We start from the raw sequence: 16,263 nt of genomic DNA, 5'->3' as shown, positions 1-16,263 counted from the left end.
CTACCATTCTCTGTCTGATGTACTGTTAGACTCAAATTTTGTCTGAGTACTTACTAATAAGTTGTTTAACCCCTGTGCTTCCATGTAAGAAAGTTAACAGTTAACTGCTCAGAGCAATCCAGAGTTCAGTGAATTAATACACAGAAGTTCTATAAAGAGAAGATGTTGGCACACAGTAATACTTAGGAAATGTTATTTTTTATAACAAAATACAAGTAGTGACAGTTATCCTCACATATTATTGAACATATGGGACAAGGAACATTTCAACTTCCTCTAAGGAAGCAACATCAAAAAAGAAGAGCAACTGTGATTGTCAGTAAAAAGAAAACAGTATCCATCTAGAATTTATATAACTGAGAAGTGCACATTATATATTATTGAAAGCAGCAATGTTAAATCAGTATTAGGCAAGACTGAGATCAGCCAGTGTTACTGTCATTTGATATAGTTTTTCCAACTTTCAAAAGCTTGACAAGGGAGTACAGAAACAAGGATTTCTCAGCATGGTTGTCCAACATGGCTACTCTATAGGGCAGCACCAGGAGTTCAACTAGATGCTTAGTAACAGCTATAGTCAGCAGAGATTTGTTGACTAGACCTCATGGAGATTGCCATCTCTCAGATAGATCACACAATCGTTAGTCTTTTATGAATGCTACAGTATCTCCATAAATATGAAGGTTAGGATGATGTTATAATTCATTCTGTTACTCACCCTTATATCACCCAACTATATATAAATGTTCATTGGTTCAGAAAGAATATTATGTGTTCCCAGAGGTATCCAGTTCACATAATTTCCCAACATTCATATAAATTTATATCTCTTTAGACAACTCATGGCTTAATTCATCATATTAAATATTAATCCTATTTTTCCAACATATTTTGTAGTTTTTGTTAAGAAAAATAGAAAAAGAGATAGGAGCAGGTTGGACTCTCCATCTTTTCAAAAAATATTTACAATATTTAATATACAAAAAGTAATAAGAATTAAAGATTAATTTTATAGTTGTTTTCCTTACTCTGATGTCTTTGTTTTTAATGGTTTCCTTTGTACAATTTAAATCTATTGTGTTATCCTATTTATTTAGGTCTGATACTTAAAAATGTTGTTTCTTCTTTCCTTGTATATAATTCAGTGACTGTGAACTCAGTTTTTCTCAGGTTTTCATGTGTTTTAGCCTTTAAAATTTTTCAGAAGTTTAATTTAGAAGTAAAACAGAAAGATCCTTGATAGAAGTCAGTACTATATTTTCATGTTTAGTCATTCTCAGAAAGAAAGTCGTCAATGAAAATATGTATTATGCAAAGTTATGATATGCTTGAGTGTCAAATTTCTGTACAAACTGGGGAGATGTTTAGGTTATTATGAAAACTGACATGTGCCATGCATTCACTTGATTTCAATCTCCTCCCACTCCAATCAGTGCCAAATTAAAACATCCTTTCTCTCCCACATCATCTGAATATTTCATATTTCTGATTTTATATCAAAACATACAAGTAAAAGAAGTGAAATGAGAACATCATGTGTAATAAATAAAAGGATATCTGCTAATCATTTAGGTAATATAACCAATTTCCAACCTCAAAACAAAATTGTTTCTTATAGTGGCATGCAAAATTCAATATATTCTGGCCAGATACAATGGATTGAGGCTTATGTTTGTTTTTTTTTTTTTGTAACACTCAGGGACTTTTACATGCTAGACAAGAGTTCTACCACCATGCCATACCACCAGCCCACAGGGAATAACCCTTGCTTTCATTGTATTTGATGTTGGTATGAATTGTGTAGGAGAAGGCAAAAACAACCCATTTAAATAGGGATACAGGTGGACCCATTGCAACAATGATATATACAAGCCATTATGTTGAAAACTATCTTTACAACTTTGGCCGGGCAGAGGGGCAAGATGGGAAGGGATAGGAAGGGGAAACAAAGGAGGAGGCAACAATGCTTGATAAGAAATATACTCATTACATTTCCCATGTAATTGTAACCCCTCTGTATGATATTTTCACAATAAAATCTTTAAAATAGAAAAGAAAAAAGAATGTAGTAAATCTTAAAAGCTGATATAAACTTATAACAGCTCTTACAGCCTCACCCACTCCTTGTCGGCTGGTGGTATGGCATGGTGGTGGACTCTCCATCTTGACAGGCTAGGACTACTTACTGAGAATCAATAAGGGGCAACCAAACTTCCTGGAGGAATGGAGGCTACAAGGAGGTGGGGTTGGAGGTGGACTTTTGTGGAGTCTCAGTCAGGGGGCAGAGGTTATCAAGGAGGTTATCAAAAGGCTATTAGGGCTGAGAGATGGGGACATTCAATCAGCTCACAGTGGAATGTTGGAGGCCAGGCTTGGGTCAGACTGCCCTGCCTGCACATCAAGTCCACACATACCTGGGTTTTGCTTGGTGTCCATATGCACCTGGGACAGTAGGGGGGTGGTCAATCTTTCATATTCCATCCTTAGGTATATAAGAAGTTTGGGACAAGACGGGAGAAGTAAGTCCTTAATATAGGTCTTTGGATAGATAAAAGGATTGGGCTGGAAGAAGAGATCAGGAAAGAGTTGTTATACTCTTCTTGGAGATCCTTCATCTGGTCCTATTGGGGATTTATTATCCAAACTGTTCTGTTTGGAATTTATATTCCATTTGGGATTTTCTAACTGAGGTATCATCCTAGTCGTGAACTTCCCTTTGTTTTTCTTTTGTCAGTCATAGGGCTTTAACTCTGGGCCTAGGTGCTGTCTCTCAGCCCTTCAGCTCAAGGCTACTTCTCTACCACTTGAGCCACAGTGCCACTTCCGGTTTTCTGGTGGTTAATTGGAGATAAGTGTTTCATGGACTTTCCTGCCTGAGCTGGCTTTGAATTGTGATCCTCAGATCTGAGCCTCCTAAGTAACTGGGATGACAAGAGTGAGCCATCAGTGCCCGGCTTTGGTCTTGCACTTCAGATGGGGTCAGGGATGAAGTACTCCTGAAAACCAGGAAGGACCCGGAGGTGGGAGGGGTGGGAGGTGAGTGATCATGGGAGAAATGTGGAGTTATGAGAACAAAGCAGCTTCCCATCAACTTTGAATAGCAAATTAATTCTTCTGATAATCACCAATCATTGTGGCCTTTTTATTCTTATAAGTCACAGTGATAACATTGTTATTTCTATATCTATATCTATATCTATCTATCTATCTATCTATCTATCTATCTATCTATCTATCTATCTATCTATCTATATATATATATATATATATTCACAGTGATATTTCTATAGTGCTAACCAGATGCTAGGCATTATGTTTACATTCTCTCCCTTACACATACACACACTCCTTAAAACAACTCTGTAGCATAAGTACTGTATTATTACAATTTTACAGATGAAGAAAACAGAACTACTGAAGAAAGATTAAATAAATTTTCCAGTCTGGTGAGTGGTGGAGCTACAATTTGTACTCAGCACTCTGCATCCAAGTCTATGCTCTTTAGACACGCTTCCTTAAAAGTTCTAATGGTTTGAAGGTGAAGATGAGTGGAAGAAGTATAGAGAACAGGAAATCAATACTTGTGAAAGCATGTCAGATGTGAGGATAGTAGGAGAGGACAGGTATATGTCTGAGATTAAAAATAGGAGACATGAGGTGAACCCAGGGAAGGCACGGGTGGAACTGGGGGTCCTATGGGGGAATGACCATGTAGGACTGTGTAGGTCAGGTCAGAAACTAAAAAAGAGCAGGAAATCACTGGGGGGAGGTATGCAGTGAGGTAGAGGGAACAGCAGTCTGAATGCCACTTTGGTACACAAGGTGAAAATGCAGGGAGCCATGTGACAGCCAGATGACTGTGCTGTTGGAGGTATGGTACAAATCACACAGAACAGAGGGACGGATTGAATTTTGGAGAGGGAGTCACAAAGGGAGTTCCATAGGTTATTCCTAGGCTTCTACTTTGTGGAAACAACTGAGGAGGCTCAGAGGCTTGTAATGAAAGTAATTTGCTAAATCCTGGAGATGTGGAGTACAAGGAATATATGGGATCAGGGGAGGTGGCCAGAATTATACTGAAGGAAGGACTCAGAGATAATTCTGGAGATATACCTGACAGTTTAAGGCACAGGATACATAAGATCCCACAAACGGGCTCTAGAAGAAGAGAAGCTGAAAGAGATGGCATTTTAAAAGACCTACAAGGCAAGGATGAGCCTTTAAAGGAGATGTTGAGACACAGAAGGAAAACCAGTACTGTGATATCAGAAGCCAGTTAGAGGACATGTTTAAGAAATCAATAAAGTCCAATGATTCTGAGAACCAAGAAGACTCAGGTTGAAACATCCATTACATCAGGAGACATGGTGACAGCTTCCAGAACACAAAGAGGGCAAGAGTGAAGTGAGGAATGAAGATGGGGTATGTAAATGAAGAAAGAGTGCACACAACTCAGAAAGAGGGAATCATGAGAGAATGGAGGCTCAAGAGAAGGGTCAGCAGATTTCTGAGTGCCAAGCACCAGTGCCTCACACCTGTAAGCCTAGCTACTCAGGAGGCTGAGATCTGAGAACCACAGTTCGAAACCAGCCTGGGTACACAAATCCTTCAGACTCTTATCTCCAATTAACCAGCAAAAATAGCAAAACTGGAGGCATGGCTCTAGCAGTCATGAGCAAAAATCCAAGTGACAACACGCATCTCTGAGTTCAAGTCCCAGAACCAGCATGAGAATGACTGTGTTTAAACTGTTGATTCCAAGACCAGAGCTGGGAGAAATGAGATGAATACAGAAGGGAAAAACCTGACATATGAAGCTTCTATGAAGTAGAGAGAGAAGACCAAAAGCTCTAAGAGCTGTGAGAAGATGGGCTTTTACCAGGAAGGCAGGAACTTAGGAGATGAGTGGCTATAGACAGGTTTGTACCTTTGACAGGGAAAAAACTGTGAAGTTCCCATCTGATGACTCCCACCTTGTTTATCACACAAAGCTGCACAGGGAGAATGAAAGAGGAGGTGTGGGGCGAAAGGGAAAGGGTAGTGTCAGAGTTCTGAGTAGATAAGAAGGACTAAGCTGTAAGGTGGTAAAAGTGAAACCCTGAAACAGATTGCTATGTGGAACTGAGGACTCATTTTAGAATACTGGGGGTCAAGCCTTGCAGAGATTTAAAATGATTACAGTGCCTGCCTGTGGGTACAGGCACGTAGGACAACTGTGAGAAGTCATCCTGCTGGGGTTTGGCTAAGCGAGATCCCATACGAACTCCAAAGGAAAAGTGGACTTAAGGTATAAACCTGCTAGATACGGACCAGGCACCTAAGCAACAAGAAGTAAAGAGAGAAAAGAGGGACTTGGTGATAATAACAGGAACAGAAAAAAATGAGTTGAACAGCTACTGATGGAAAGAGGTGGGTAAAGAACAGAATATTTGAATTTAACCCATTAATTTCATTAAAACCCATTAGAAGTAGACACAAGTGAGTCATGCTTCATGTTAGCTCTTCAGAAGACAGATACAGAGGATTGCGGTTTGAAGCTGGCCCAGGCAAAAAGTCTACTAGACTCCATCTCCAAAATAACCACCAGAAACCAGGAGGTACAGCACTAGCTGTCAGCAAGCTGAGCAAGAGCTCAAGGCTCCAGTTCAAATCCCAGTACCTAAAAAAACCACTCATTAGCAATTGTGTAGATTTTAAGTCAAAGCCCAGCAAAATAAGAACCAGGAAATGGGTGCTAGTAAGAAGGGAAGGGGGAGGGGAGGAGAAGGAAGGGGTTGATGAAGGGGGAAGTTTGGAGAATGCAGGCAAGAATCCAAGCCACAGAATTGAGACATAATAAGGGAAAGGGTGTGTCAAAAGGGTGTGTGTGAAGATGTGACACAAATCAAGATGCAGAGTACACAAAAACAGCTTTGGTAAATTGCAAAACTTTCCATACATAACCTAGAATTAAGATAAGTAAAGGAAGGGGTGGCTTGGAGAATTGTGGGAGAATGCTGAAAAGGTAACATTGATCAAGACGCATTGTATTTATCAACTGCTTTGTACAACTACCTAAAGATAACAAAAATATTTTTAAAAGGAAACTGAGAATGACTATGGTCATAATGCAAGACACAATGCTATCTACTGTTAAGACAGAAAAAAATGGGAATGCAAGTTTTAGAACCCAAATAAGATGATTATGCTAAAAAAATTACTCATTAGATAGCTTGAGCTGGATTGCTCCTTATTAATACATTAAGATGTATGAAAAGATTACAACCTAATGAGGAAAATACGTGAAACACCCTACTTAGTTGGAGACTCTTCATCCAGGACACACAGGGTCTCCTCCACTGAGTCCTCTTCCTTCAAGGCCATTAACTCCACGCCATTGAAAAACAGCAAAAGCCTCTGCAGTCATATGAATGCGTTTACACTAATGCTTTTACAACCATAAGATTGCAAAAGCAAATTTTAATGGCCCATTTCTTCTTTTTCTAAAAAAATGCTTTATTAAATTTTAAACTTAAGAGCATTGCACTGAAGCAAAATTTTCCTACTTATGCTTTCTGCATAGCTGAGATTACAGATGTATATCCCCATGTCTGGCTTGTTGATATTCAGTCTTTTCCCCCAGATAACCTCAAACCATGATCCTCCCAAGTTTCTAGAAATTACAAGTGGGGGTCACTGAGCTCAAATTTAGTGTCTTATTTCTTAAGTGTTTGCTTTTCAAGGAGTTATGTGCACATACAGTTGCCACAGTAAAATGAATTTTTCATCCATATAAATTTCCAGAATATGAAAATTAATTTTATCACTAGAAAATTCCATAAAATAAGAATGGGCTATATGCCAGGCAACAGTGGCTCATGCCTATACTCCTAGCTACTCATAAGGCTGAGATTGAGAATCACAGTTCAAAGCCATCCAGGCAGGAAAGTATGTGTGAGTCTTATCTCCAGTTAATCACGAGAAAACTGGAAATGGAGCTGTGGCTCAAAGTGGTAAAGCACTTGCTTTAATGCACTAGCCTACGTCCTGAGTTCAAGCCCTACAACCAAGAGAGAGAGAGGGGGAGGGAGAATGGACTATAAATAAATCAAAATTCTTATCTTAGAAAATTCCAGCTACTTAAAGGAGTCATAAACTGAGGTGTTCACACCTGTAATCCTAGTACTCAGGAAGCAGAGGACTGCAATTTGAAGCTAGTCCAGGCAGGAAGGTTTGTGAGACTCCAGTTAATCACCACAAAGGAAGTAGAATGGTGGCTCTAGAGGTAAAGCACTGGTCTTAAGCATCCAGGTCCTGAGTTCAAGCACCATGGTCAACATGAGAGACAGAAAGAGAGACAGAGAGAGGGAAACAGAGAGGACATCATAAATATTATTTTTTTGGTCAGTCCTGGAGCTTGAATTCAGGGCCTGAGCACTGCTTCTGAGCTTCTTTTACTAGCACTCTGCCACTTGAGACACAGCACCACTTCTGGTCTTTTCTGTTTATGTGGTACTAAGGAATCCAACACAGGACTTCATGCTAGCTAGGTGAGCACTCTACCACTAAGCCACATTCCCAGCCTCAACCATAAATATTCTTAAACGACAAGTATTAAAAATACTTCCTAAAAATAAGACTATGTTGGGCCTGGAACTACAGTAGAAGACCAACAAAATGCTGTGGCTTAAGTGACAGAGTGTTTGTTATAACAAGCCAAGTTCAATTCCCAACACTGTTGTAAAAAATTTACAGTCACATATGGAATGCAGCATTTTTTACAACCTGGTTCAGAAAAAAAATTTTCAGTGATGGCTTTTTAAGGTTTAAAAGTACATATAAATTATATTGCATTAATAAAATACATCTCAACTTAAATATTTTTTGTTCTAAGTATGTAGAAACAACATTCAATTTTTAAAAACACTCACAATTAAAAGAGGTATTCTTAAGGAAGGGACCCAAAGGTGCAATGAATGCCTCTGTGCCAGTGAACATATAAAATAATACTTATCAACAGGAATTTCAGGAAATTGCAACAAGTTTTTAATATTTTTTTTCCTCTTGTTGATGAAGATGGTGTTTTTTTCTTTTTTCTTTTTGGTCTTTGTTTCTTGCTTTTTGCCTGTTTTTCCTTTAGCTGTCTTTGGTGGGTAATAGGAGGCAAAGCAATGGAAGAACCAATGGTGAAAAAATGCAGCAGTGGTACTCAGTAGACACTAACAGGAAAATGAACTGTGGAACTATACAATTTGTAGGTAGAGATGGGAGAGGGAAACGGAGATAACAAAGGAAGGGGTGAAATTGCCCCCAAAGAAAAAATTCATTACATGCTTATGAAATGGTAACCCTTCTATACAACTCTTTAATAATTAATAACAGTTGCTGGGAAGGTGGATCAGTGGTAGAGTGCTTGCCTTGCATGCATGAGGCACTCGGTTCAATTCCTCAGCACCACATAAGCAGAAAAAGTTGGAAGTGTTGTTGTGGCTAAAGTGGTAGAGTACAACCCATGAGCTGAAGAGTTGAGGGACAGTGCCTAGGCTAAGGTTACAGGCCCCATGACTGACAAAAAATTTAATAACAATTTTTTAACCTCACAGTTTCTTTTTGCCATGAACTTTGATTAAATTCTACTTTAGTTTTGTTTTTCTTTTGTTGTACGGGTTCCGAGTCTTGAATTTAGGGTCTCTCTCTCTCTCTCTCTCTCTCTCTCTCTCCCCTCGCTCAGCTTTTTCTCTCAAGGCTGGCACTCTATCACTAGAGGTACACTTTCACGTCCAGCTTTTTATTTTTTTTTTTCTTGTTTAACTAGAGATTCGAATATCTATCTCAGTTTCATTTGCCTGAACTGGTTTCAAACTTTTAATTCTCAGATCTCAACCTCCTGAGTAGCTAGGAGTATAGATGTGAGCAACAAGTCCCTTCCTTTAAAAAATTATTATATATTAGTTATACAAGGGGAGATTTTGTTGTGACATTTCCACACAATGTTATCCTTCTCCCTCTTCTTAAAACAATTTCAAAAAGTTTCAGTTTTACTTTGACAAAAATCTACTTAACCATATTCATTCTCTTTCCCCTTAGTTAGCCAACCTTCTTGCTAGTTCTCTGCCTCAGCCTCTCTCTCTCTCCCCAACTTTCCATTGATCAACAGTTTTCATGTTATGTTCATATATAGTTATAATGTATCTCAAAATTATTCACTCTCTTTTTCCCTTTCCCTTCCCATCTTAAACAGTCCTGTAGACTCAATTTGTAAATCTGCCCATATACACAAAGGTACAATCATGTCTATGAATATATATGCTCTTTAGGCCTAGCTTCTATATCGGAAACAAACACATATCTTGTGTTTTTTTTTATTTTTATTTTTTAGCTTGGTTCATTATGATGTCCTCTGTTATATCCACTTTTCTGAGAGCGACATGATTTCATTTTCCTTCATGGCTGTGTAACATTCCATGGTACATCTATATTACTTCTTTATCAGTTCAAGAAGATTCCAGGTGTCTGATTCCATCATTTGGCTATTGTGCACAGTGCTGTAATAAACATGAGTTATGCTGGCATCTTTCAGGTATATTGATATATTCTACTGACATACGCCTCATATTGGTATAATGGAGTCTTTGGAAGGGTCTGTTTCTAGACTGATATCCATAGTGGTTGCACTAGTTTGCATTCCCACCAAAAGAGTATAAAGATTCCTTTTCTATTTCATCTTACCACATTTTCTTGGTGGCTGTCATTCCAACTGAAGTAGATTTAATCTTATTGCAGTTTTAATTTGCATGTTCTCTATTATAGCTAAGGCTGTTGAACATTTCCTCATGACTTTATTAGCCATCTTTTTCTTCTTCTGAAAACTATGTAATTAGATTATTTCTGGTTTTTTTTGCTGTCTAATTTCAGCCCTTTATATAGGATGGATATCAATCCTTTATTTGTTGAATAGCTGACAGCCCTAAGAAACTCCAAATTGTCATTACAGTGTTTTCAGCATGAACAAGGGATGAACTGCACATCTCTTGGCTTTCACTTCCGCATGGATCCAAAGTTCACATGACAGCACTGACTGCACATTAGCTGATTAAAAACAACAGGAGGGCCTGGGGACTTGCTCAGTGTAAGAGAACTCATCTGGCAAGTGCAAGGATTTAAGTTCAGACTTCAGCTCTGAAAACTACAGAAACAATTAAACAACAATCAAACTCAAAACCACAAAAAGTGAGTCTTACCTGATGCTGGTGGCTTATACTGGTAATCTTAGCTACTTAGGAGGCGGAGATCTGAGGATTGTGGTCCAAAGCCAGGCTGGGCAGGAAAATCAGTGAGACTCTTATCTCCAAAAATCCAGAAGTGAAGACAAGGCTCAAGTGGTAGAGTGCTAGCTTTCAGCATAAAAGCTCAGGGTGAACACCCAGGCCCTATGTTCAAGCCCCAGATCCTTCACACATTAAAATGTCTTACTCTAAGACTGATTTATTAACTATCAACACCTAAATTCCTGTCACAAAGAAACCCAAAATGAATGCCATGAGACACGTCTTTCCAACACCACTCCTGGAAGCCCCACAAGTGACACAGCCACCTCTTCATACATACATATAGATATTATGTGTATATGCGTATATATGTATATCTAGATACATACATACAATTGAAGTAAGAAAAAGATCATTGAGAATATGGAATTCCAGATTGAGTAACCACTCAAAAAGTTTCTCTTCAGGTCCTATAGAAGAGAATGGTAGTAAAACTAATGTTACATTTGGCATTATTATTTTATACATTTGTCTTTTAGAACAGATACTCAAAGAAGTATAGTTCTGCCTGGCATTGTGGCACATGTCTGTAATGCTAGCATTTAGGAGGTGGCAGTAGTAAGCTAACAATTTAGAGACCAGCCTGGGACACAGAGAACTCCAGGTCACCGTGGAACTGTCTGTATCCAGAATAATACTAACAACAAATAAAAACAAGATTGCATAAAAACTTAGACTCTTTAAAAGAAGAAGAATAGAAGTACAGATGCATCAAGTTTCTAATTTATGGAAAGCTGGTCTTGCACAGTTCCTTGCTCTACATCATCCCTTACCCTACAGTAAATCCTACCACTTGGTCAGCAGACACCATGAAGGTCAACACTCCTGTAAAACCAAATACATACCTACTCTAGCAGAACTGGCAAAGATCGAAAGTATCATTAAACCATAAAGAAATGTCTAACAGGAGGAAGATACAGGAGAAAATTCTCTTGGAGCTGCAACCCACATCTACAAATGACTATAAAGTAAGAAGCAATACCAAGAAGCTAAAAGGACTCTGAAAGGTCTCCAAAAAGTATATAATATGTGGGAATTAAGAAAGCTTATTAAGACATACATAAATATGCCAGGCCATATACTTGTTTGGGCATCAACAAGTATGTAGACATCTGTCACAAATCATTAGCTAATATAAAATACGAAAAGATCCTTAAAAGCAGTTTCAAATCTAAATGCAACAGAGCAAACTTGTTTTAAAAAGTTATCACCTAGAAGCTGGGCACCGGTGACTCAGGCCTGTAATTCTAGCTTCTCAGGAGGCTGAGATCTGAGGATTATGGTTCAAAGGCAGCCCAGGCAAGGAAGTCTGTAAGACTCTTATCTCTAGTAAATCACTGAAAACTGGAAGTGGCACTGTGGCTAGAGTGCTAGCCTTGAGCTGAAGAGCTGAGGGATAGCACCAAGGCCCAGAGTTCAAGCCCCACAACCAAAAATATAAAGTTATCACCTAGGTCCTTCACCAAAAATATTATGTCAGTAAATCAAAGCCCCAAATCAGTCTCTGCTTAAGGATACATAATTATAAAGCATAATTCAGTGATCACAATTCTCAATAAAAGCAAATAAAGGTACATAGATTTACACTACATCGTAGGCTCTCAGAAGACACACATTCACCCCTTACCTGGTCTCTTTACCTAATCCCCAGGTACAAGCTCCATATCTACCTATGCAGTCTTCAGTTCTAATAGCTCTAAGGAAATGAATAGTATTCCTTTAAGCTACTACTGACGCTCTAGTCAATTTCTACATCAGAAAAAGCGATCATAAAAGTTGTCCCAAGATAGCCTTTCAAAAAGTAATAGCTTAATAGCATACTGATATGAATTTGGCTAAATATTCATACATAATGAACAGATTCATATATTATTGAAATTTATGTAGAAAATAGCACATATAAAATGACTTACGTTTTATCATTCCCACTGTATGTTTCAAAATCTTGTTTCCGTGTGTGGTCAAATGCATCAAAACCTCTATTCCTGGGACCGCCTCTCCCTCTGCTTCTCATGCCCCCTTTTGGGCTTCCACATCCTTTCAGCGGCCTGTCTCAATCAAACCTGTCCACTGGTCTAGTCAAAGATGACAATGCAATATGATAAGAGAGCCCAAGCCTCTGCCCGTGTTCTGCCTCATCCAGGCTCCTGTATGGTGTGGTACACTACCAGGATCTGGTGGTGTAATCACCTGCCCGCTTTCCCTTCTGCCCATCCTTGTGCTTTCTGAGGACCTACTTTTTTTCTACTAGACTCCAAGATGTAGTTCTAAATGAATACATCTTTTTAATCATTTTAACACCTTGTTTATTAACTTTTTTAAATTTGTATAGGCTTTCCAAAACATTTTCCCTAACAACAAATTACTTATTTAAAAGAGATCCTGGCTGGGCGCCGGTGGCTCACGCCTATAATCCTAGCTATTAAGGAGACAGAGATCTGAGGATCAAAGTTCAAAGCCAGCCCAGGCAGGAAAGTCTAAGAGACATTTTATCTCCAATGAACCACCAGAAAACTGAAAGTAGAGCTGTGGCTTAAAATGGTAGAGCACTAGCCTTGAGCAAAGAAGTTCGCAGAAAGTTCCCAAACCCTGAGTTCAAGCCCCATGACTGACCAAAACAAAAACGGATCCTGAAATCAAGTAATCCGGATTATTAATAGCTTCAATACGTGCACCAGTAAATTATCCTACCATTCTCTCATGGCTAAGAAAAGCCATTCTTACCACAATAAAAAAAAAGATCGAATTTACAATTTTCTTTTTTTGAAAACAAATGCAGAAATGAAGATTAATCTTACATTTTTCATATAAAACATTATGCTAAATAAATTCTCTACATTGGCTTTTCTACCTTCTAACAAAACCCAAACCAATTTTAAAACAGAACATTTTTTTCTGATTTAAAATTCTATTCTTTTCCAATTTTCTTTATTAGCATTTAATGTAATTTTGAGAAAAGAGAAATTATTTTTTTTAATTGTATTTTATTTTATTTGAGAACATACTGTACAGAGGGGCTACAATTACATGGGCAGGATAATGCATACATTTCTTACCAAGCATTGCAGCCTCCTCCTTTGTTTACCCTTCACTTCCCTTCCCCGCCTCCCCCCTCCCCCCACCCAATTTTACCCCCCTCCCCCCACCCAATTATACCCCCCTCCACCCCCCACACCGACATTGTAAAGCTGGTTTTGACATGACCTTTTGTACTTCTCATTGTTGCAACAGGTCCATCTGAATCCTTAAACGACTTGTTTGTCCCCATCTCCTCCACATGTTATACTGACATCAAATATAGTGAAAGCGGGGGTTACACTGTGGGGGAGGGACATACAAAGCAACAAAGAAATAATCTTATAAATGCGTTAGAAACACATGCATGAAAGAAACGAAAACATTAAAATACATATTTAAGGGTTCATTTTCCTAACATCACATTATCTGACCTTTTCCGCTTGACTCATACCTATACTAGATATTGCAAATAAGGGAAACCTATCAAAATTCCTTACGTAAATTAGACTAGACATAGAAATACAGAAAAAAATCATAGCACATTATGAATTGTTAGAATATAGTCCAAAGGCTAATAATTTTTAAAATAATTTTTATTGAGATTCAGTGATTACATAAAATTCACAAATTTCACAGTATTGTGGGATAGTAATACTTAAAGTCATATACACATTTTAACCTTTACAAGGCAAATTGTCATTATCATGGTCTATAAAGTTTGTGAATTCTATAAGTTTTGACAATACAACTATTTCTTCCAAATCGGTTGATATGTACCTTTCTTTCCTTTTGTTTAGTGTAAGCTGCTCCCTCTTTCCCTCTAATTCTCTCCCTTCCATTGCTGCCCTTGAATTCCTTAGTTCATTTTCATTCAATGTCCAATGTAGCTGATGTGCCCCTCTGTTATATAGTCTCCTATTTTCCTCTGATTCTGTGTCCTGCTCCTAGCTCCCCTCAGATGTGCACATATATATGGTAAATATATATGGTACATATATATGGTATCTATCTATCTATCTATCTATCTATCTATCTATCTATCTATCTATCTATCTATCTATCTATCTATCTATCTACCATATATAAGGTCGAGAACATGGAGTCATTTAGGAATGATATGACAAATTAAGTAGAGGTCCTTTGTTTCTTGAATCCTGTTTATTTTGTCATATCTCTTTGCATTTTGGATTTAACATTCACATATCAGGAAGCCATGTGCCAATTGTCTCTCTGATCTTGGCTTACCTTGCTTGAAATGATTTATTCTAATTCTATCAATTTCTGGTGAATACCATTATTTTATCCTTTCTAATGCCTGCATATTTCACTGTATGTATGTACTACAAATTTTTGATACATTCATCTGTAATGAGGCATCTGGGTTGTTTCCATATCTTAGCTATTGTGAACAGTGCTGCAATAAACATGGAGGTGCATGTGTCCTTGTATCCTGGTTCCTGTTGCTCAGGGTAGATGCCTAGGAGTGGTATGGCTGGGTCATATGGGAGGTCTATATTTAGCTTTCTGAGGACCCTTCAGACTGCTTTCCAAAGTGGTTGTGTTAGTGTACATTCCCACTAGCAATGCAAGGGTTCCTCTTTCTCCATATACCCTCCAGCATTTTTCATTGGCTGACATTAGGATGTGTTCCATTCTGACTGGTGTAAGGTGGTATCTCAGTGTTTTTATTTGCATTTCCTTTATGGCCAGGGATGATGAACATTTCATGTGTTTCTTTGCCATTTGTATCTCTTCTTCTGAGAAGTTTCTCTTTAGCTGCTTTCCCATTTAATATTTGGTTATATTTGGGAGGATTTAGTTTCTTGAGTTCCCTGTATATAATGGATATTAGGCCTTTCTCTGATCTATTGCTGGTGAATATTTTTTCCCATTTACTTGGTTATCTTTCTAGTTTGGTTTCTATTTCTTCATCGATGCTGAAATTTTGTTTTAAGATAGTCCCATTCTTCGAGTCTCCAATTTGTTGTGACCCGGGGACTTTGTTCAGGAAGTTCCTGCCTGTGCCTGTAAGTTCAACTGTCTCTCCTACTCTGTCCTGCAATAGTTTCACAGGTTCAGGTTTGATGGGAAGGTCTTCAATTCATTTTGAGTTGATGCTAGTGCATGGAGACAGGTTGGGGTCCTCTTTTAGTTTTGTGCATGTGGCCACCTTGTTTTCCCAGCACCACTAGTTCTTCCACTGTATGTCTTTGGCTCCTTTGTCAAGTGTCAGATGAATATAGGTATGTGATTTTACTTCTGGATCTTCTAGTCTGTTCCATTGCTCTTCGGGTGTGTTTTTGTGCCAATACTAAGCTGTCTTTGTTATTATGGCTCTGTAGAAGAGCTTGAAATCTGGTATCGTGATTTGTCCTTCATTGTTTCTTTTGCCTATAATTGCTTTGGCTATTCTCGGTTGTTTGTAACACAAATCTTTAAAAAAAAAGTCTACACAATACTTGAACAGCAAACACATACATGGGAAACAACATCAGTGAAAATCAGTCCTACATTTATAGAAATCTAGATCAGATAACAACAAAACACCAAAGTCTTCTCAAATATATTAATGATAGAAACCAAGCCTAAAATCATCCCTGTGTATATTGTAATCCTTGAAAACAGTATATATTCCATATATTTTTCCCATTTCCTTTGTTGTTGTTGTTGTTGTTGTTGTTGTTGTTGTTGTTGTTGTTTTGAGTTTGCATTTTTTGAAACGTAGTCTTCCTAATCTAACCCAGGATACAAACTTGCAATTATCCTGCTTCAGCCTCATAATTACTAGAACAACAGGTGTGAAGCAGCACACCAGGTCTTCTGTATTTTAAAACTTGATGAAAATTAAATAATCTTGTACTCAAGAAGTTTAATTCTTGACAAACTCCAACACAAAATGCAGAAGATTAACATATGGATCATGAAACCTGAGCTGGGT

The 16,263-nt window shown here is 38.1% G+C and overlaps 1 protein-coding gene across 3 annotated transcripts in view; it reads right to left on the bottom strand.

Moving 5' to 3' along the window:
• LOC138820532 (intracellular hyaluronan-binding protein 4-like) overlaps positions 1 to 16,263 on the bottom strand; it is a 42,191-nt gene that overhangs the window by 11,294 nt on the left and 14,634 nt on the right. For 2 of the 3 annotated variants that reach the window (XM_070012200.1, XM_070012202.1), the window contains 3 exons: positions 13,512 to 13,625; positions 12,221 to 12,382; positions 7,540 to 9,524 (listed from right to left, as the gene is read on the bottom strand). The exons of the other annotated variant lie outside the window; for it this stretch is intronic. In XM_070012200.1, the coding sequence (XP_069868301.1) occupies positions 13,553 to 13,625 (73 nt within the window). In that variant the 3' untranslated portion in view covers positions 7,540 to 9,524; positions 12,221 to 12,382; positions 13,512 to 13,552. Of the gene's footprint in view, positions 1 to 7,539; positions 9,525 to 12,220; positions 12,383 to 13,511; positions 13,626 to 16,263 lie in introns of those variants that run through there. 3 annotated transcript variants of the gene reach the window in all.

Source organism: Dipodomys merriami, unplaced genomic scaffold, assembly GCF_024711535.1.
Source record: "Dipodomys merriami isolate MVZ:Mamm:240054 unplaced genomic scaffold, mDipMer1.0.p SCAF_897, whole genome shotgun sequence".
In the NCBI taxonomy this organism is placed as follows: domain Eukaryota; kingdom Metazoa; phylum Chordata; class Mammalia; order Rodentia; family Heteromyidae; genus Dipodomys; species Dipodomys merriami.
Note: the sequence above shows the minus strand (reverse complement) of the source record. Positions and strands in the feature narration are given on the sequence as shown.